The sequence below is a fragment of the Vigna unguiculata genome, chromosome 5 (assembly GCF_037176805.1).
Source record: "Vigna unguiculata cultivar grain cowpea cultivar isolate G323 ecotype 2 chromosome 5, ASM3717680v1, whole genome shotgun sequence".
In the NCBI taxonomy this organism is placed as follows: domain Eukaryota; kingdom Viridiplantae; phylum Streptophyta; class Magnoliopsida; order Fabales; family Fabaceae; genus Vigna; species Vigna unguiculata.
Window position 1 is genome coordinate 36550273 of NC_140796.1, and position 23843 is coordinate 36574115.

General features: G+C 33.0%; 2 protein-coding genes across 2 annotated transcripts; both read right to left on the reverse strand.

The window, feature by feature from the left end:
* Nucleotides 1–2625: 2625 nt before the first annotated feature.
* On the reverse strand, nucleotides 2626–3416 carry LOC114185938 (protein CYSTEINE-RICH TRANSMEMBRANE MODULE 9-like). The gene is made up of 3 exons (XM_028073905.2): nucleotides 3258–3416; nucleotides 2953–3115; nucleotides 2626–2855 (listed from the first exon to the last, which is right to left on the reverse strand). Exons 1-3 carry the CDS (start codon nucleotides 3289–3291, stop codon nucleotides 2810–2812), a joined length of 243 nt encoding a protein of 80 aa, XP_027929706.1. The 5' UTR covers nucleotides 3292–3416; the 3' UTR covers nucleotides 2626–2809.
* Nucleotides 3417–5933: 2517 nt separating this feature from the next.
* Nucleotides 5934–10465, reverse strand: LOC114185817 (2-oxoglutarate (2OG) and Fe(II)-dependent oxygenase superfamily protein). Its single transcript, XM_028073744.2, has 4 exons — nucleotides 10272–10465; nucleotides 8665–9738; nucleotides 7282–7618; nucleotides 5934–6515 (listed from the first exon to the last, which is right to left on the reverse strand). The coding sequence occupies exons 2-4, from the start codon at nucleotides 9704–9706 to the stop codon at nucleotides 6500–6502; spliced, it is 1395 nt and encodes a 464-aa protein (XP_027929545.1). The 5' UTR covers nucleotides 9707–9738; nucleotides 10272–10465; the 3' UTR covers nucleotides 5934–6499.
* Nucleotides 10466–23843: the final 13378 nt, after the last annotated feature.

Sequence of the window (23843 nt, forward strand, 5' to 3'; positions counted from 1 at the left end):
GTGAAAGACTGAAAGTGATAGAAACACCCAAACCCGAACAATGGAAAACAAACCTTAAAGTTCGCACAGCCCCAAAATTGTTTACCCAAATTCTTTGTAGTTCTAGCTGTGCGCACCACTGCAATGTCTCCACAATCGCAAATTGGGGGTGACCCTGAAACCCTAGAACCACCATGGCAGGAATTGCAACTCCGATGAACCCAGCTGTTGCAAGAAGACAAAGATGCCCCACGAGACATTGGTTTTCAGCTGAAATGGAACCCTAAACTACAATGAACACATAAACCCTAAAATTCAATTTAAAATCTGGGCAATGACAGTGCAAACGTCCAACTCACTGAACAGTATCCACGTCACACAACATCACCACGCTGGCACTGTTCCGTTAACGATTTTGACGGAGTTAACGAAAAGGAGTTGATTGAAAACAAATTACGAAAAGTAGGACCAAACTGAAAACATTTTCAAAGGTAGGACCAAAGTGAAAAAAGTGGTCCTAAACTAGGACCAAAAGACCATTTAAGCTTTTTCTTTTATGTATTGAAAAGCCTGCCAGACTGCAGGGCTATAGTTTGTTTTTGGAGCGGGATCGGGAACTGAGTTAATTTTTTATAATCCATTGTGGCACGTTGATTTTATAAGTTTTATTGAATTTGGTATTGATTGCATGTGCCCCATAGACTTATCATATGTCAAAATTAAATTGGAGATGAGCATGTTAGTGGCCCTACCTATTTCTTTCTCTTTCCACGTCTAATATTTTGTTAACGCATAGACCGAAACTTTTGTATACCTTTAATAAAATATTCATGATATATCCTGCACACCTGGGTTTATTAGAAACATAAATCCACACTCTTTTCTCTCTTTTTTTTTTTTTCTTTTCTTTGTAGTAAAATTTTAAAAAATATATATAATAGATAAAAGTAGTTACTTTTTTAAAATAGGTACAATCGCACACATGGTTGGGCTTTTAACTTATTTCCGAAAAAATAATTTTCAAAATAACAAGAATGCAGTAGAATAAAAGTATGGGTATTCATGCAACCGTAATCTTACTACTTAATATTTCTCATTTGTTTCAAAGTCATTCAAAAATACACTTTTTTTTTTATTTTTTTTAAAGATATAAGTGTTTATGTGACCGTTCACATCGTTTAAGTACTTTTTTTCCCATAAAATTATTAAAATATACAAAGTTTTATGTTTCTGCAAAAATAATAATAGATTATCATAAGACATAAATCTTGCATTATCCAATCTTGGAATCTCTCACACGAGTACTCTTCGATCTTGTTTGATATGTCTTCATATCTTGTTGTCGAATTAGACATTTTAGGAGTTACATGCAAAAAAGACTCTAACTACCAAAGTTAACATGAGCTCTTAAAAGTCAAATCTCAGAGTTTTAAGTATTAATGAATTGCGTACCTTTAATTGTTGAGGTCCACCTATATTTATAGAGTATTAATTACAATTTACCTTGTTTATGGGTTGGGCCCTTATCTGGGTTTGTATGGGCTTGGTTTAAGGCCCAAGCTTTAGGTTTGGCACATGGGTCTGGACGACTTAGCTGTTTTATTCCAAGTGGGGCCTTTTTTTGGGTAAGCGATCCTTTTTTAGTAAGCGACCTTTTCTGAGTAAGCAGCCTTTTCTGAGTAGAAGGGTTACAAGATCTATACACTTTAGTTGTTAAGCAAGTGTCCTTTGTACTTGATCTGTACTTCCAGCAATATTAGCCAACGACCAAGTTCAAGTATTATTTCATATCGGTCTTGTCCGAGTTTTGTATAGTACACTTTCAAAATAAAAAAATTAAATCAACAAATTTTCAAAAATGATCTTAAAGAACTATGTGACCTAATTCTCCATTATAAATGGAGATACAGATTAATCCTTGTCGGACAAAAAAAATGTTTGTTTCTTTTGAGTTTTTTTTTAATATTTTAGGGGAAAATAAACATTTTAAAAAAACCACTTCCATTTGTACGTTTAATTAAGAATATTGTCTTTAGGACGAACATTATAGGTACTAACACCTTCCTTATGTGTAATCGACTCACGAACTCAAAATCTGTATTCATAGACCTTGTTCTTATCTTTATAATTTTTTTAATCTTCTAAAATAATTATGGTGTTAACTCCAAACTCTTTTTTTATTATATTTTTATTTTTTGTTCATCGTCCCGTCGCGATTTTGGTTGTAATAATCTTCAACTTGACACTAAATACTTATCATTTGTTTCTTTGCTTTTAGAGATTGTATATATATTTATCAAGTCGCACGCTTTCACTTTTTGTTTGACAAAGTCTCAATACAATTAGTCGTTTGAGAGAATATTGATAGATCCATTTTGGTAGACCCTTTTGAAAGAATGTTATGCGTATATAACATATTTGTAATAATATACAATTCCCTATATTTATTTGTTTTCGAATTGATACTAAAATTCTAATTCGCATAGTTGACAAAAATTATTTCAACGGATAATTCTTCTTTTTCTATTGTATCCATCTTTGAAGGCGTTTGAGATTGAAACACCAAGTAATGGAAACCCTACGCAAAACCTTTTAACGTTCTCAAACTCAATAATTTACGATAAATTTTTTCTTATTGAAAAAAAATCTTATAATAGTAATTAATTAATAAAAAAAGAATTCAGTGTACAACATAAAAGAACGACATTCACCAAATGGATAAAAAAATACATGCTGTCCGATAGAGGACAAAGATCCTTATTCTACACAAACTACAAAGAATACAATACACGAAACTAACAATGACAAAAAATTTGGTGCGATGATTGAATCAGAAGCAACAATCCAGGATCCAGCAGCAACATAAAGCAGCACAACTACAGGTAAAGAAGGAAAAGAGGTTAAAAGAAAGATTTGATTTCCTGAAATGACAGAACTAGTTGAAGGGTTTAGTGATTTTGGCTATGAACTTACCATCCTTTCCAAAATCCATCTCCTCTGCTCGTAGTTTCCTCTGGAATCCTTTGTTGAGGGTACCCCACAGCTGCAGGTTCATCCTTGGAAGGATATCCCATAGGTGGTGGGGCACTAACATATGGAGCTGAAGAATAGGCCTGAACCTGAGGTGGATATGATACTGCAGCATCATAATAACATTCATTTCATTAATCCCATTAAGAATGATCTTCAACTTAAGCTTTATGTAAAAACTTAGAGGAAAAACCACGGATTAAGGTGCCAAAATACAACATTATGCTGAATGACACAATGAAACTTACCTGGGGCCTCTTGCTGATTGTTGAAGTGATTCATGATGAAGATGATGAAGTTACTGTTTTGTTATACTACGTAAGAGATTGTGAAGTTGGAAATATATGGAATGAAATATGCATGTGGTTGTAGTATATATAGATTATCTGGGCCATGGTTGCTTAATGCAGTGGAAAACGAAATTACGTGTGGGAAATATACAAACGCGTTGATGTTATTATCATTATAGACAACAGAACGAAGTCGGTGTTTGGATATGAATCTTCTGTGCCAGATGGGTTCTTTTCTGGTTGCCACGAATTGTGGCAAGTCTTTTTCATTCTATGTTGTTCCACATTCTCAACTTCCACGCGTATGCGTAATTCTTGACTGCGTCCTCATTGGTACTTTTCTTTATGCACACATTTTGAACCACATAAACCTATATGACTCAAAGAATGTGCCTTTTTTTAAAGCAACTCAATATTTATGGGTAACTCGGCTTCTTTATAAAGTTTGCTTATAATATTTTTATGGTATGTTTGATTGGATGGGAAAGGGAGACATAACAAAGTTCTTTTCTATTGAAGACGATGGAAAGAGAGTCGAGAGAAATTTTTTTTTTTCTTAATGAGATTCAGAACGTGAACCTTTAGAATAAATATGGTAAGATTCAAGTGGTGATGCTGAAATTGAATTTCTCATTATTTAAAAGAAAAGATTTATTTGCAAAAAAATCTTTGATATTGAAGTCAGTAAAAGAGTTTTAAAATTTATAAGTATAATAAGAGAGGGTGAGAAAATTGTGTGTTTATTTCCGGATGAATTACGGTAAGATTCAGTAAAATAATTAATATTCCAGGATATAGGTTAAACGTGAATGATATTATTTGAATTAATAAATAATAACTTATATTGGAGTGAAGATGAATAGTAGTACAATTGGTTACTGTAAAACAAAGGAAAAATTATTATCATTTCAAGGTATTAATTGGACGGGAGGTGTATTAATTAAATTAATAGTTAAACACATAAATAGAGATGAAAGGTAACATAAGTTAAAGCATTAGCTATGGGTTGTTAGAATTTTATAATTTATTTGGTCTGCTTTATTGTGAGGGTATTAGTTGTAATGTATGTGTGCGTGTAGTTGACAAGAAGTGGTGCTCATGGAAAGTTAAAAATAGATTATTGAATGTTGATTATTATTAGAGTTAAGTGGAATTAATCTTGAAAAGGGAGAGTAAAAGGTGTATTTTTAAAGTGGATTATTAGAATTAAGTGGAACTAGTGCTCATAATTTTTTTTAAGACTAGGAGAGCAAAGAAGGAGAGTCATCTTATGGTGCAGAAAGATTCTATTAGAAGAAAGAACCTCTGATCAGGAAAATTCAAGAGATTCAATAGGTAAGAGAAGCTAAACCTTTTATTTATTATTATTTTATGATGATTATGAATGGAGAATTGGTTACATTTGAAATTCAACGTTGAATCGAGATTCAAAAGCCCAAAGTTAGATACCGGATGGAAGAAAGATGGATTGCAGCTGCACACATTTATCATTATTCAAACAAAATACAATGAACCACGAGCCAAAATACAAGTCCAATTAAAGTTACTAATTACACCAGAAACTAAACCTATACAATTTTACATTTATTTATATATTTAAAAACAAGAAAACTAAAGTTGAACCTAGTTGTAAGTTCCTAAGATGATTGTCATCAAATTAAGTTGCATATTATAAAATTAATTAAAAACTAATTTATAATCAATATAAAATATTTGGATATCAATTTATAATTTAAAATAGGCTTAATTAAGTTTCAAACCTTAGTTTTGGAAAGTTTAAATTGAATCCTTCTGTTAAGTGGGTGTGACTGATATATTATTCTATTACCTAATCCATATTAATTTTATAATTATATAATTCAAAAGTGCATTATAAAGTTATAAATTTATAAACTTAAGAATTTGAGTTATAGCTATCGAGAGAGTTATGAAGTTATAGAATTTCTAGATTGTTAAATCATAGATTTATAGAATTATAAAATTAAAGGATTCTAAGATTTTAAGATTTATATAATTATAAAATTATAATTTATCATCCACTTAACAAAAAATTAAAATTAAAAAATATAATATTTTTTTAGTACAATAAATCATTAAAAATTTAATAGAAACTCAATTAAAAATCTATAAATTTATATGAAATTGAATAGTAATTGAAGTTAGAAATATATCTATAAAATAGAGTTAAGATTAATGAAAGTCTTATGAGTCAAATCCTAATTGACCCTTAACCTAACCCATTTTATATTGTGATTTTAGGGTGAGATTTTTTGAGCTCACTCATCTAATGAGTCGATATAAAAATTTATTTCAAGAATGAATTAGAATTAGCCCAGAGGTCATGAGTCAAAATAATGGATGTCCTCTATTTTGAGACGTTGGAAGCGGTTTAGCTTTTGTAGAGCTTGGGCTAATAGTTCGTATCCAAAGTCCTGTAGGACAAGCTTCCCAGATTTCATGATGTAAAATAGTGTATATATATATATATATATATATATATGTGTCAGAGATAGTATGCACTTTTGAGGATTTGATAACACTCTTCTAACTTAACAAATTATTTACTTTTTGTATTTTCTAAATTATATTATTTTAATATAAGAGAAATACATACAATCAATGAGATAATGCCTCTTGATATGCACAGCCTCTAATTTCACAATTATAATTGTGCAAAATAAGTAAACAGGTCAAGCTATAGCTGAACATAGCTCCATGACGAAATACAGCTCTACAACGAAAAGAAAAGGCTACAGTGTTATCTCACCACAACACTATCCTGTCTGCATTTCCTGGTAGCTTGACATAAATCAGGGATAGAAAGTTACGCCTGAACTTGTTGCGATTTGATAGCCATTGCATTCCTCCAGGTTGAAATAGTTCTATTGACCTGTAAAATGTATTCTTCATTTTATACATGGTTGATTGATAGTGGCCAGCAACACCTCCATCACCTTTAGAGCTGAGTCTACCCTTCATTTTGATTGGATTGGCGTCTAATAATCCAAAGAGTCTAAGAAATGTACAACAAACATCTATGAAATTCAAAACAGCACGTTTCTTTCAATCAACTGTTTCAAAAGTTGCATATATAGACAGCAGGCATAAAAGTCTAAAACCTAGCAACTAATAGGTTCAGAGCCCTCTTGAGTATAGGCCCATCTTCACAACCTGATCATATGTTGCCCATATGTTGGAAATCAGGGGGACTGATTCCTGCAGACACCAAAATATGAACATATTATGTTAAACTTAATTTGTCAAATTAATCATAAATTAACATAGAGAGTGAACTCCGTAGATGCTAGAGGATCTATTACCTGACAAATGAATCAGAATAGTACTACTCTACAAAATCCTAGAATCAAGGCAATGCATATCATTATATCTAAGTTACCCAACCACAACATTTTTTTGGGCTCTTCTCTCAGCCACTGAATCATTATATAACTAGATTTCATGTGCCCATCAACAAGCTTCAGCTTCAGGTTTTTTTATTTTTGACATTAAATAGCCAACGTATTTTATGTCTTAAACATTGCTATGTAACATAAGGCAATTTGGTTCACTCCAATTTTAGTAACTAAGTAAACACAACAGGAAGTTTAGTGTAAAGAACCACAGCCTCGCAGTCTTTGAACAAAAGGATATTTCAAAGTATCAGCAATCTCCATGGTTCTTTTCATGTGTAATTTAAAGAGCTTAACATTCTCCATGTTGCTAATCATAGCATTGAACACGTTGAAAGGGTAACAAGGAGACTTGGCTATAAACTACAATTATGTAAATTAATCATTTATGTTAAGCTTCAGCTTTCCTTAACCATTTCATCACTATGAAAAAATTATGCGTATTTTAGGCTTTAGATACACTACAACTATTTTACCAGACAATTTTAGATGAAATGAAGAATATGAATAGTCATATGGACATGAAACTTGTAAAAGGAGTTACAATTAAAGTTAGCCGAGTGTTGACTTGCCTGTCTGAGTTTAGATGGGCTTCTGTCCAACCAGGTTCATATGCTTCAAGAAAACCCAGCTTTGCCTTGTTAGGTAAATCATGAGGATGGACAAAAGGAACACCAAGAGGCCACCCTATCTCCATTCGTATATTTGCACATGGGCTGTCTACACTGTGAATGTGACTTTCACATTCCTTGAGATTACAGAACCGCAGCTTGATGCCTTTCTTGTCTGCAATATCCTGGACCCTTTCTTTCAAAACTCTCTGCGCCTCAAGCCTTAACCTCTTGGAAGGTGGCAAAGGCTTGCTTTTGGGAGTTTGCTTCCTTCTCCTCATCAAAGTCTTCATAGATCCTGTACCAGCATTTCATCGACCCAAGGACCTGCTGTTAAAAACTTTCCACTAAGGACTACTCTCAAAGTAGAATTGACACTAACTCAATTCAATACAGTCATACTCATGAAACAGAAAAATTCTCAAGAAAAACTAAATAAGGAAATTTTTGTTTAAACCTCAAACCATCAGGAAGCTGAAAAGGTACAGTTCTTCCAGAAAATTAATCCAAGTGCAAACTTTATGAATTCTTGACCTTTATCTTACTAATAAGCAAATAAGCATTTTCCCAAAAGCTCAACGTAGAATTCACACTAATTCAATCACAACAATATAGTCATACTCATGAAACAGAAAAATTCTTATGAAACACCAAATACTGAAATTTCTGTTTATGCTTCAAAGAATCAGGATGCCAAAAAGGTACAGTTCTGCCAGAAAAATAATCTAAGAACAAACTTAATGAATTATGGACTTTTTCCTTGTTCTTAAGCAAATAAGCATTATCCCAAAAGCAAATGAACATGTTACCAGCTCGTCACCTAACTTGTGTCGGGAGCTGATAAACAACAAAAGATAAAGTAATGCCATATTTGAGAGGCTTGGATATGATATAAAGAAAATGAAGTTGTACCAACTAATTTTATTTTCCTATTTTCTCTAATATAGTAATATTCCTAAGAATCAAGCAATATTGGGATTTTCAATTAAAGGAAAATTAAGGAAACCAACATGCACTCGTCTGGTGTGTAAGATACCTACATTCTTCACACAAGAAAGAGGATAAATGTTCTGCACATTCTTCTAGCAGTCAAATAATTTGCTGTGACATTAATTCCCCACCCCCAGGGAAAAAGAAAGCTTTAAAATTCATTCTAGTTCCTTGAATGATTAGGAGAGAACAGAATATAATGTGTTTCCTCACAATCTCAGTTGATAATAGAAAAAGGAATGGTAACTTTCCTCCAAATTATTATCAGAACTCTTGAAAGCTTACAGATATCACTAATTAACACAGGCATTATACAAAATTAAGCATGTTCCTAAATGAAGTTTTGAAAAGTACCATCATGAGTTGGTTGGAAATTGAAGCACTGGAAACTAGGCCGGTTAAAGAGATGATCTGTTGGATGAGATCTTTGCATAAAATCATCCACAGGGACAGGAAGCTGGAACTGAGCTTCAATTCCAAAACCTGCCGCTCGCATTTCAGAACAATCCAAGCTGGTCATTGATTTAGGCAAAAGCTTGAAGGCTAAAGAACATCGTCCATACATATTAGCCTCCATATTAATTTCGGTTTTGTGCAATGCAGGGTTTACATATCCTGCAGTTGCTTGATAAAGAGCAAGCCCTGGATAAACAATAGCTTCTTGAGGTCCCAGATCTCCATCCACAAGAATCCACCGCCCTTGAAAGTCTCTTACATGTAGACCTGCCCTGTCAGACTTGACAAGCGATAGCATGCTTTTATCAACCTGGTGATCATGGTCAGGATACATAATCAATTGACCATCCTCTTGAGTAGTTATATTATGATGCTGTGGCCCCTGGAATGATGGCCTTGCATGACAGCAAACAGACAAGACTGAAGATGAAATTTCCCTATTTCTCAGGGGAACATTATCCAGTATTTCTACAAATGGAGAGCTACGCAAATTCAAATGGTAGCTAATTGCATCCAGAATATCCCTTGCTGCTTTCCCAAATAAGGCAAATATGTCTGCCAAACCTGCCGGGGGTAACTCAATGGAATTATTAGGTTCTGAAGGCGTCAATCCAGGTCTATAGTCATACGTTTCTTGCCACCAATGAGGATCTGCGTAATAACCAGATGTTTTGCACCACTCACGAGATTCACTATTATGGATTATATCTTCAGGTGGGTATGTTTCCCTTTGATGAAAATAAAGGCGAGCAGATTCTAAACCAGATCTCAGAAGGGCACCTTCACTTGCCGGAAACTGGATGATGACTGCAGAAAACTGAGCCAGAGATTGTGACAGAATAGAAACGGATATTTTATAAGAATCAGACGGTAAACCGTCGGAAGGGACTAAATCAGTAAGCTTCACACGACCCAAAGATTGCAGGCCACTGCCTGCCATGAAATGCCTTACTCTGTGCCTGCTACCTTAATCTAGACAGGAACGAACCAAGCAAACTGTCAGCAGAGGAAAAAAAAACAGCAAATTTGACAAATTCATGTGCAATGCTTCAGCTGGAAATTTAATCTTGTGAGTAAAACAACAGCACACAAAAATTTATGATCAAGGGAAATTCAGGATAAACTGGGAGTCAAACCATAATGAGTCTTCAAATTCTGAAACGACAATGCAAACAGAAAACAGTAAATTGAGTTCACATAAGGGCAAAAAACAATAGCAGGTTCAAAGCTCTAGCTGGGACCCGAATTACCAACTCTTCTACTACATTAATAATACAGGAGACACTAATATGATCATACCCAAACTGCATAAGCATAGGAACTTGACTATATCAATAATAGCCCAATGAATATTTGAAATTGAAACAATTTCAGTAAAATTGGAGATTAATGAGGCTCTAAGACATTGACCAAAAACAAAATTAAAGCTTCAAGATATTGAATAAAATAATGTCAGAAGAAAGTAAAAGCTTTTTTGTATAATTATGTGATGACCCAAATGTTACCTCGCTGTATCTTCCTTCTTTAACATTCTGCAAATTTTCAACTTGTTCAGTTTCGGAAGCAGCGATCGCGAAGAGAAAAGCCAATTTGGGAATGAATGTTCTTCGAACGAAGCTTCCAAATGGAAAACCTAAACAGAAATTGCAGGGAAAACTGAAACATAGAGAGAGAAAGAGATACCGGTGGCACTGGCAGATGAGGAAATGGATTGGGCCGAAATATAGTTCCAAGTCTAGATTTGGGTCTTTCTTCCTACACCTCCAAGCATTTTTTTCTCCACCTCCAAACTTTTTTTAAATTTCTAAAAAACTCTTTAACCATTTAAAAAAACCCATGAACATCACACTCCCAAAATTTCATCAACTTCCAAAAATCAAAATATGTGACTTCTGAAAGTCAAAATATATAACCAAAAGTCGAATTCCGAAAGTCAAAATATATCACCGAAAGTTAAAATATATTACTGAAAGTCGACTTCCGGAAGTCAAAATGTTTCACCGGAAGTCGACTTTCGGAAGTCAAAAATTATTACCAGAAATTGACTTCCGAAAGTCAAAAAACATTACCGAAAGTCGACTTTCAAAAGTCAAAAAATATTTCCGAAAGTCGACTTTCGGAAGTCAAAAAATTAATTCTATTTTAAATATTTTTAATTCTTTTTAAAATTGAAATTAAAAAATAAAATTGAAATTATTATAATTTTACTATTTTAATTTAAATTATTTTTCAATTTTATTTTATTTTTTATTTTATTTATTTTATTGATATTATTATAATTATTTTATTTACATATTTAATTTGTATAGTATTTTATATTTTATTTGAATTTTTTGAATTTTATTTAAAATTTAAATATTTAATTTTAATCATACTTTTAAAATGTTTTCAATTATATTATTTTTTATATTTTTAAATTTAAATTTATTTTAATATAATTTATAAAAAATTTAATAAAAATAAAAAAAGAATAAAAAAATCATATTTAAAATTGTGTGTGTGTGTGTGCGTGCGTGCGTGCATGCGTGTGTGTTTGTGTGTGTTTTTAAAAAAAACGAATATATATATATATATATATATATATATATATTTTTTTTTTTCTTTTTTTTCATTTAAAGTTTTATTATTTTAAAATCAATTTAAATATTAAATAAAATTAAATGAAACAGAATAAATTTTTTATTTTTTGTTTTTTTTTATTTAAAGTTTAATATTATTTTAATTTTTCTTACTTTTATATTTATATTTTTTTTCAGTATATTAAATAAAAATAAAATTATATATATAGATATTAATATTTTTTTATTTTTAAAATATATATTAAAAAGTATGAAAACATAATAAATAAATAAAACAATAAATAATAAACTAAAAAAACAATTAAAAATTAGAAAACATAAATTTTAAAAAGAAGTAAAAATATTTAAAATAGAATTAATTTTTTCGCTTTCTAAATTCGATTTCGGTTGATATTTTGAATTTCAGAATTCGATTACGAATAATAATACGAGAGGGTGAGACTGCCAAAGGGGAAGCTTTTGCAAACAGAGGAGGAGAAAGAAACGTGCCAAAGCTGAAAAAGGAAGAAGGTGATTGGTGCATTGGGTTTCATCATTGAGGTAAGTGTGCCTAAATTCTGATAGCTTTCACCCATGGCCTAAAACTGATGATGCATATGTATGAGCTGAATTTATGTTGAGTTGAGCATTGTTCATGGTGTTTTTTATTTTGTTTAAATCTACTTAAGCTCATCATCATATATATCTTATGGACTCGGTCTACTTATTGGACCAATGTTCAACTTGGTAATATTTGCTCATTTCCTTATCATCTTCACCTTGCCGGAACTAGGAACTCCATCACTCACCAAAACTATTTTTTACCTCCAGTAAAAATAACTCAGAGAAGACACCACCAATAGTTTTAATCACCATACCCACATGCGGCTTCTTCGTTTTTTCTTGTCATCTCCAAAAGAAAAAATAGAATAGAAGCACAACAACCATCATCACTTCACTACTACCTCCATATTCTTCATCTTCAGAAACACATGTCCATAAGCATTCACGCCCCTATTACAACATATCCAAAGGACTTACTCAATGCAGTTTCTTAATTCTATAACACTCTTTGGTTCCGCCTTCGCATTCCATCCACTCATGATGAAGGATTCACCCCAACCAAGGATGGAGGCACATGCTTAAGAAGACTAAGCATGTTTAGAAAGGAAGTTCACTAATCCTTCATCCCTTTCATTTGTGTTTGTTATTTTTGATTCCCAAAGTTGACTTAGTTGAATCAACTTTAGTTGACTTGTTGACCTTTGACTAGGTTTGACTTGTTAACTATAGTTGACTTGACTTAAGTCAACATGCTAATCTATGTTTATTTGCTTTGTAGGTTAATTAGGAGTAAGAAAGCAATGCTAGGTGGTGCATGGTGATTGGGAAGCATAAATGATGTGGAGGAGAGAGTAAAGCAAAGGCATAAAGCATAAAGTAAAAGGCATGAAGCAAGTGTACCTATGTACCTTTGGTCTCCTTTGTTTTTAGCACACTTTGGCCACTTTTTGGATACATATGAGACACATTCTTTATCTCCTTTTGTGCTAGAACGAAATTAGCCTTGCACACACCATAGTTGGCTCTTTTGTCTCTCATTTTTGTAACCTTATTTGACCTAGTTTCTAGAAGCTAGGGTTAGGTTTTTTGTAGATACATCCTTAGGTATCTTTTATTTGCTTAGAGGCCCCTAAACTCTTTTATATAAAAGGTGCTCCTAGACATGTAAAAGGGTTGAACATTTTGAAGTAAAAACACTCTTGTGTCTCAACCATTTGTGAGAGTTTCCTCCCTTGGGAGTGAATACTTTTAAGCCTTATCTTGCATAACAAGTGGCGGCACACATCCACTCATCTTCAAGGTTGCCATGGCTTCTAGCCTAGCCTTGTAGTGGCGTGCTTCTCACATTTTTTACCATTTCTTTCCTTTCCATTTTATGTTTTCTTCTTCCTTTAATTGTTCTTGGTTTTCTACGGTTTATGTGCTTTCCATTTCCTTTTCATTTTTGAATAAATCCTTCATCTTCTTCTCTTGAGCTTTGTGAAAGGAACCTTCACATCTAGATAGCATGCTATCTTAATGTCCATTGGGGATTTCACTTAGCTTTCTTAATCAACTCACACCATATTCAATAATCTTAAAAAGGAACAAGATAATCCTTCATCAACTCATAATCACCATAACCATCTTCTTTTTCTTCCTCATTCCTGCTTGTTCATGACTACCTCCATCTCCATTTCCTTTCATCACATTAACTGCCCAAGCCTCATTTTTCACATTCCAAACCACTGACTCCATTCTCCTTCCTCATTCATAACCCATCAACACTTTCACCATTGAACGAGCCGTGAATACAACATAGAACAACCCTCTTAATTCGGTCTCAACACAATCATATAGAGAATCACTCGTGGTCCTCCATTCATCAACCCACGTGCAAAACAAAAATAACAAAACAGAGAAACCACAGGAGGAAGAGAAAATATCGTCAACGACAGGTCGAAGCTTGAGCGGAGAAACGTCTTCACGACAATGGTGCTGTGGTGGCGGTCTCGGTCACGGCTGTCTGAGCAGTGGCTCGAGGCTGATCAACGTAGTCAATGGCGGCCACAGGGTTAGTTTCAATGTTTTTTTGTGCAATAGAGGAAGAAGAAAGGGCCTCGCACATAGGAAGAAAAAACAAGAAAAAGAAGAGAAAGTGGGAGGCAGCGACGCTGGTGACCGACGACACCATCAACGGTGGCAGGTTCGACGATTGTGGTTCGTGGGTGCGTTGGTTGGCCTTGTGAGGAGGAACAACTGTTGTGCTTCATCACCAAAGAAGAACTGAAACCCTATTTGATTGGGCTCTAAAATGAATTTGGGTCTGACCATGTTATTTACTTGCACACCCTTTTTTAATCTCTGTGCACCCCTATGTCTCTTCTTAGTTTTGGACCTTCTTTTTACTTTTATGTTGCGTGTATAACGTGATGTTTACTAATCTTACACTCCTGCACACACCCCACATTAGTAAGTTTTGTTTATTTAATTTGGACTTGTTTTTTTATTTGACTCACTGCACACCTCCCATTCTCATGTACACCACACCTTTTATTTATGGGCTAGACGTTCATTTACTCATTGTAGTGCATCTTTCACTACACATATCTCCAATGGCTATCTCCTGCACCACCTTTTTACTATTTTGCACACCGTTTTTTTTATTTCTTTTGTCTTGCTTTTTGTTTTGGGCTTTTATTTTATTTTATTTTTTTTAAAATTCTTTTCATACTTTCACCTCACTTTCTTTTTAATAACTCACTTTTCTTACACTAAACTTTTGTTTTCATAATATAAAAATCACAAAATTATAAAATAAAAATAAATAATACTTTTCTTTTCTGTCTCTTTTGGGCTGCTTGTGTCGTGTGACATTGATTTTCAAATAATTCAAAAATACCAAAAAATATAAAATTTTTAAAATACAAAAATATCAACATTTTCAACCAAAAATTCTTTCTTAAGAACTACATTATTCTTGATTCTCCATTGTGAGCTACATAGAAGCAAGACCAATCTTTGTCAGGTTCACCTCCCAAAAATCCAAAATCATTTTCAAAATACTTTTCCAAATATCGTAAAGAACTACATAACCGTAATTTCTCATTTTCAATGAGAATATGTAGGACCAAAGTAAATCCTTATTGGGCCCAAAAACCAAAAAAAATATTTTTTCTTTTAGTATTATTGTCTTACTTTTAGGGAAAATTAACATTTTGAAAATCACATCAAATTTGCATGTTTAATTAAAGGTCTTGTCCTTGGGCGTGTTGTAGGGTGCTAACACCTTCCCCATGTGTAATCGACTCCCGAACTTAAAAATCTGGTTTTTCACAGACTTGTTTTATTTTCATGGTTTTCCATAGTTTTCCAGAAATAACTATGGTGACGACTCCAAAATCTCTTTTCAAACTTGTTTCTTTTTTGATTCGTCATCTCATCGCGATTTCGGTTACGACAATGATATAATTAATATTATATGTGATGTTTATTTGGTTAGCTCACTGTTAATTTTGTGTGTTGTTTATGTTTATGCTATGATCGTATAGTATGTGTGTGTGTGTTATACAGGAGCATATGTTGATGCAGATGTTAGTGGATATGTATAGTTGTGAGTAGCTTGTGGGAAAGCTTTTGGGAGTTTTTGTGAAAAGCATTTGGAAAATGTTTACTTTTGAATAAGATAAATGTAATAGTTGATTGGTTTTTAGTTTTGAACTTGGAAGAAATTGTCTTTATGTTTTCTTTTTATGAATTAAATTGGTTTGGTTTATTTTATTAATGTTTTATTTTGAATAATAAAGTTTTGTTCAAATGCCCTTTTTGGCAAGTGTTTTTTTGGAAAAAACAATGTTGTGAACTTTCCTATTTAATAGGTGGTATCAAAGTTTTATATTTTGGAAGTTTGGTGATTATAAAATTACACGTGATGTAAGATCCGTGAAAATTAATTAATTAATTAATTAATTAATTAATTAATGCGGATAATGGGAGCCTTTAAGGCATTTAATTAATACTTGTATGACGTGGAAAAGTACTAGTTCAAGTGATTGTGAGTACTTAATTGTGTGAGAGGACTTGGGTTTAAGTTCTATGTAAGCAAATTGTGTGTTATTTATTTGTTATTATCTTTAAATATATGTTGATCATGTTGAGAGATAATATAATCATTTAATTTATTAGTCATCACGAAAAATGAATTGGTTGAATGGTTGTGTATTGATTTGACATTAGCATGGTTTTGGGTTCAAACCTTGGAGACCCCAAATTAAACTTTGTTTTTGCTAAACTTAGTTTTGGCTTGAATATGAAAGGGTAGTGGAAACCCTAGCTGAAATAGCCCCCAAGAGGGGCTGGAAATTAGTCCATAATGAATCATTGAATGGCAATTATCATATACATTAAGCCATTTTCGTTTTGGACCAATCAATCCCAATTAAGGTGCAATTAAAGAGGGAAAAAATGAGTGAGAGAAGGGTTTTGTGAGCTGCCATTGATCTACAATTTTTTAGAGAGAGAACTAGCCCCCAAGAGGGGCTGGAAATGAGTCCACAATGAATCATTGAATGGCAATTATCATATACACTAAGCCATTTTCGTTTTGGGCTAATTAATCCCAATTAAGGTGCAATTAAAGAGGGAAAAAGGAGTGAGAGAAGGGTTTTGTGAGCTGCCATTGAACTACAATTTTTTAGAGAGAGAATTCAGAGTGGAAATTGGTGTTTAAAGTGAAGTTTAAAGGCTAATTTGGAGAGGACCAAGGCAAACCATTTGGGGAACAAGGAAGAATTGAAGAATATTCAATTTTTGCAAGGAAAATCCAGGTTAGGGGAGTTACTCACGTTAGTTTTATGTTAATCATGAATTGTATGCAATATGTATATGATTTTTATCCATGAACCTCTGTTGTCTATGCATTTTTGCGTTTTTGGAAAATTTGCAGAAACCGCCTAGCGGGCTATTCATAGCCGCCAGGCAGCACATGCATTTTATCCTATTACTGGGTTCTTGAAGAGGAACTTCTTGGCGGTAAAATCCCGACCGTCAGGCGACGCATAGCTGTTCACCCCGTTTTCTAGGGTTTGATGAAGGGCCTGGCGGTGGGGAATCGACCCACTAGGCGACGCAAGCCTTTTGGTTCAATTTTGACGTTTTGTGCACTCTGGGATGATTCTGATCGAAGGGAGAGTTGGTTTCAATTGAATTGTGAGATCAATTGGAGGTGAAATTCTAGCAGAAATTGGTAAGGTTTGAGTGTGGGTTGTACGTCAATCTAAATATAGGGAAAATCGTGTGAGAACTGAAGGAATTGGACAGAGAGAAGACAAACTGGTGAATTTTTGGGAGTCTCTCAAAATGGAGCAAATTCTGAGTTACCCAGAAATCTTATGCATCGCCAGGTGCCATCGCAGAGGTAGCTATCTTGGCGTGGCTGCGGGGTTGTGATGGCTCTGTGATTCTGGAAGGTTAGGGGCTTAATAAGCGCAAAGTTGGAGACAATATTTAGATATAGGCCTTGGAGATATCTTGTACAATTGCAAAGGGGGAATTAAATTCAGTATTTGGTGAAGTGTAAATGGTGATTTTGAGTGACTAGTTAGATAATATAGGGAATTCATTGCAAAGGTGCTAATGATATGGGAAGTAAGAGCTCATACAAGTATATATATAATAAATAGGATGAATCCAAGTAAACTTGTCAGACCTTAGAGGAGATTAATACCTTGAGATAAATCTGACCCATGGAGAACTGGGTTGATATCAGTAGTGGTTCAATTCTAAGGCAAGTGGGGTTCAAATCATTGATAGAAGGCATATGAGCGAGTTGGGAATAAGTGATACTAATGATTACCATTAACACAATTGGAATTGAGGAACTTTTGGATTGGTAATCCTGTTGGTGATAGAGTACTGTAGGCACTCATGATGTGCGCAATACATGACGATGGAACTAGTTAAGTGAAATTGTGAGAGAGTGTGTGAGAAAGTAAGTCAAAACCTAAACCAGAAATCATATTTTCTGCAACTACTGATATGGCGTCTGTCGGTGGTGTGCGAATCGCCAGGTGATAGCTTGGATTCAGAGAGCAACATGTATGCGTGGTGCCTAGCGGTAGAGAGTGTCCCGCCAGGCGATAGATGCAGGGCAGTGAGGGATGAGGTGCTTGGAGCTTGGCGGTACGTGTTCTCCGCCAAGCGGTTTGGAGGCATGATGCGCCTGGCGCTTGAGGTGCTGCGCTAGGCGGTATCGTGAAGCAATGGTGGTTGTTTGTTTTGGTGTACGTGATCTACAAGGCTTCTGGGATATCTTAAAGGTCGACCTGCTGGTGTTCCTTAAGTTGTGGCTCAGAACGTATCCCTTGAGTTGAGCTCGGGATAGGGGTTAAACATGTGGCGTTTCTAGAGTTGTGGCTCGGAATGACATCCCTCGAGTTAAGCTCGGGATGGCGGATGAACACAAGGAACCCTTGAGCTGAGCTCGGGTTGGCAAGTGTTGCTGGTGTGAGTGTGCTGGTTGTGGCCAGTACGGATGGGTCCAGATAGATTGCCCTCCTCAGTAATTAGTTGACGAGTTTGGTAGTCTTGGGACGTTACGAACTATTTTCGTATTTGAGAACTCCACTTGGCGTTACGATGTATGATCCGTAGCGTGGTTTCCTGCACATGCTCTATCGGCTGTGGCTGATAGGTATGACAACAAGACATCTTGAGATACTCACTAGAAGACGTAGAACACGATTAACATAGTGGTGGCCATGTGGTATGGAATCAAAGAATGGAAATCCTCGGGTGTGATTGTGATATATATATATATATATATATATATATATATATATATATATATATATATATATATATATATATATATATATATATATATATATCAGTGTGTGTCTGGTGAGACTTAGCGACAAAGCGGGGATAGCTTGGGAGTTTTATGTTTTATGATTTTGGAATAAATTGTAAACATCTATGGATGTTTTTATCATACTTCTAGTTTTATAATTTATGGATTTTGGACTATTTATTTATTTATTTAATAAAGTTATAATAAATGGAGCATATTTATTGTTTTCTTTATTTCATTATTTAAATCCGTAATATCCAGTCGGGATGTCGCACGTGACATCTTGAAAGGGGTATTACAATTTTGGGTACAACTCAACTAATACCATTTAGATAGTTTCTAGTTAAAACAATTGATTTAAATAAACAACATCAATAATATATTTTTTTCTTGGAAATTTTCATGAAGAGGTATATATGCAATTTCCACTAGGTCTTTGATAAGTCTCAATTTGATGAAATTTTTCTAGACCATTTGCACTTTTTTAGGATTGTTTTAGTGTCTAATTCATAGTTTTCAGTGTAGGTTTTTAGAGTGTCATTTTGCTAATTAGCTCTTTTTAGATCCTTTAGTTAGATATATTGTAGTTTAGTATAGGTTTTTATCTAGTCTACTTAGTTCTTATTTCAATTTTGGTTTGCATATTAACCTTTATGATTAAACTAATTGCATCTCAGAAGTTTTACATTTTATTTTTGGAAACTTTAATATCTTTCATAGAACATATTTGCACTTAGGTAGATTGTTAAATAAATTCTAGTGTGTAGTTTAATGGTTTTGGTTTTGTATTGATATTGATATTGAATTATGTAAAGGTGTAGCTGATGTGAAGTGATTAACTAGTGAACGATAAAGACGTTTGTCAAGTTAATTTGTCTATCCAAAGCTTGTTGAAGTACTTTAAGGTAACCAACTACTAAGTTGGAAATCAATGTGCATTTGTTCCATGCTAGAGTTAAAATGCCACACGTGAGTTGGACAAGTGACATGCAATTTGAGTCATTTGGCGTGCTTACCTATTGTTAGCACAAGTGACCTTGGTGCATGGATTTGATGAAGCAAGTGCATGATATCATGTGTGGTTGATGAAGAATTGATGAGATTCGTTATGATCAATCTAGGGGTCTGTTAAATCTGGACATGACTTGAAGATCACAAAGCTTGGAGTTTGATTGTATTTGTAGAGTGTATGACATAGTGTAGATGTCGTTTTGTCTTATGTGTGCCCTTTTCAATTTGATAAAAATGTTTTTAATGGGTTAAAAGGCTTGTTGCATTTATCTACTATAACTATAAGAAAACAAACTGGTAGGGATAATACCTAAATACCCCTATTTAAATTTTTGACAGTTGTCCTTTTTTCTGGTTTTTTCGTCATTTCACAATTTTGTTTTCCATTAATGTCCTCATTGCAAAAGCTGTAGGTTCGAGTTTTTCGTCATTTAAGCTTTCTTTAGTTAATTTACTATCTTACCCTTCATTTTACTCTTTGAAGAATTCAATTTTTTGGTTTTTCGGTCTTTCTCCTTACAAAGTAATAAATGCAACACTGTAACGTATCTGAGACGATGTTACAGAATTTTCAAATTCAAACTAGCATGAGACCCATGCGTACGCACGAGTCGTGTTTTTGTTTTTTAAAACTTTTGTTTAGAAAACAGATTTTAATATTATTATCAATAAATCAATAATTTAATTTAAAAGTTATAGATGTTTTAATTGTCAATTTAAATATATTCAAACGATAAATTCATCTAACAATGATATAATTATATATTTACGTATAATTAATTATTGATATGTATTATGTGTTATATGTTATGTGTTTTTAAGTAATTTGGAATAATCTATTTGTGATGACATAGATTGTTATTTTGTTTAGATTAAGAAATGTCAGTATCATGTTTTTTAGAAGTTTAATTACAAAACATTGTTTGTGATAATAAGTTTAGAGTTTTAGTCAAGATTAAAGAGTAAAAAACAGGTGTTAATTTTTTTGTTTTGGATTTTCTTGTCAGATTTCAAAGTTATTTTTTATAAACGAATTACTATTTATATTTACATGATTATAAAGAATATGTAATAATTATATTCCTTAAATAAATATAATTTTGATATAATTTCTTAGAATTAATTACGGTTATATATTAGTGTTGTTATATTTGTAATATTATTCTCTTATTGCTTTATTAATTTGACAATTAATTTGAATTTAAGGTCAATTTCGGTTAATTGTTTTATGTTTTGGTATTATGGTTTCTTGTTTGACCTAATAGTACATCATTAAAGTGCTATGGTAAACGTTTTTACTACCAATTTAATATCATTAAAATAAATATAATATTTCTATCAGAATACGAAAAGATAGCGGCAATATGAACTTATTACATGTCTTATCGGGGTGATATTTATTTTGCACGTTGATTGGTTTCGTCAAGGGGTTTCATTTCGTGCAGACGTTACGTTTTGTTTCTTTAAAAGGTAAGTTGGATCAGTGTGCGTGTGTTTGGTCAGAAACGAAGAAAGAAACCATCATCCCTCTCGCAGTTACAACAGCGTCCAAACCTGAAAATGTCTTCATCAAGGGCTATCAGCTTCACAAACTTTTACCAGAACTTAGTCATGGTGATGGAGCCCGCAGAGGTTGGTGCATTATTTTGTTTCGTTTATTTAAAGTTTGGTTTTTTGGATAGGAATACCTAGGTTCTGGCGTAAAGTTCATATTTTTTTGTACAATGGTGTTGTGGTTGAAGTGTTTGTAAAATTTTTTGTTCAAAGTTTTGATTTTTATGAATGCTTCTGGTTTTGTATATGTCAGGAGTGTCTCGAGTTCGAAGTTGGTTTTTATGAACAATGGGGTAAATTCTACTGTTGGGGACCAACTTTTTTAGTGATCTGAAAGGAAATACAATAAATATAGAGTTTGAGGAAGGTCTTTTGGGTCAGAGACAGATTCATGGTGTTGAGAAGATTCAGTCCTTTTATAACCTCAACGATGTTTACTATGTCTGTACTGTTTATTGTGGAGACCGTTATTTTCGTATAAGGCTTTTTGATTTGGACTGGACCGAGTTTGAGTATCCTGGTAAAGCAAAGAATTCCCTTAGATGTAACCCTTTGTCTTCAATAAGGTTTTTTCAAGCGTTTAGGGTGCAGTTCATCCCAACCATGGTATGCAATATTAATCCATTTTTATTACATTTACAACTGCATTTGTATGGCATTGATTCTAATATAGTTCATATGTTGATTGTTGTCTTAGATGTTGATTATTGTCCCAGATTACTTCCAAATATTCTGTCAGGATAAACTTGCGTTTAATTATGCGGTCAAGTTGTATGACCCTCTGTCGAAGATGTTTGAAATATATGTGGATACAGATGAGTCTTTGAGGATGGTTCTGTTTGGTTTTAGTATGTACATTCCATATTATGGGTTGACTGGTTCGTGTTACTTACATTTAAACTATGTAGGAAACAATGTATTTCTTCATAGGATATTCTCGGCCGAAGGAGTAGAAATGGATTATAACAGAGATTCGGGCAATGCTGCAAACAACCAAGTTCCAGTTGCTGCTCCTGATTTTGAGAAAGTATTAAGCAATTATGATGTTAAAGCATCTTCTTTGGTAAGACTGATATGTATAGTCCTGTTTTTATACTTGAATTCATATCTATGATGGCTTAACATATTTTCTTCGAATGTAGTATCTGAATTCCAAATTTGCAAAAGAATGCTTGATCAAGGGACGCAAGAGCTACACACTGACGAATGGTCAATCTCAATTCTGGGACTGTAAAATACGTTGGACGGGCAGAAGTTCCTATGAGTGTTACTTGACCTGTGGTTGGAAGAAGTTTTGCAAAGAAAATGGATTGGCTGCTGGTGATCGGATAAGATTTGTTGTAGAGGATGAAGAAAATAGCGTAATCCATATATTGAAGAATTAGCTTATTGTAATCTTTTGAATATTTTGTCTGTCGAAGTATTACGTAGGACCTATGAACACTTAGTTTAAGTTTCTTTTTTATGAACTGTAGATGTTAAATATTTAGTATATCAACATTAATGTATTTTGGAATGTTGATATACATGTTTATATAGAACTGCTTATTTATATTGACTATGTCTACTTAATCATAAATATGTACATGTGCCTTGTGATTATTATACCAAGTTTCAACTTTCGTTATGTACATTTTTTTATTAAGTTAAAAATTTGAATTAATATAAATTTAATTTAGCGAAAACTTTGAATAAATATAAAGTATTATTACCAAATATTAAATTATTTTATAATTAGTAAAACTATATTTAAACCTTAGTATTCTTATTGCTAATATGATTTCATAAACAACATTATTTACCTATATAACTTTTACTCGATAAAAATGGTTCCAAGTGAAAATTAATATAAGTATTCCAGTTTGGAATAATATTACCTAAGAACAATTGACTTCATATATTATTGTTATTATGTATAACAAATTAACCATTTGTTTCTAGCATTTAACTTACTATAATATTACGTTAATATAAAAAACAAAATAACTTCTATATTTGTTTCTATATAATATTACTTATATTTATGTTTAAAAAGTCAATTTTATAAATAATTATAATGTTCATAATTTGTTGGATTTAATATAGTATGGATAGTTGTTAATAAATGAACACGGATCTTCATTTGCATCAGCATATTTGATTAATAATATTAGACATCTGGGAGGTGCGTTTGATAATTATGGTAGTGTGTTTAGTTAAATATTCAGTATTACTTGGGCTGCTCATATGACGTTGCAAGGTCTTGTTGGGGTTCAAAACATTATTAAACTGAAAATTGTGGGAGGTCAACTACATATTTAAGGTGGTGTGTCAAGTAAAGAGATTCAATATCAATTGGGCTAATTATATGGCTGCAAAGTAATACTCTATATAAGGAATTGCTATATCAACCTACATCAGGAGTTATTTGAGAATATTATCCCAAGGGTACCGAAGAATTAGGATGTTTTCCGTAATAAGTACAAACATCAGTTGGTTGAATGTTTGCATATAATTAATTCTTGTTTTCTTGTTGGTGTATGGCAGTTTGCATATTTAATGCACTATGCCCAATACGATTT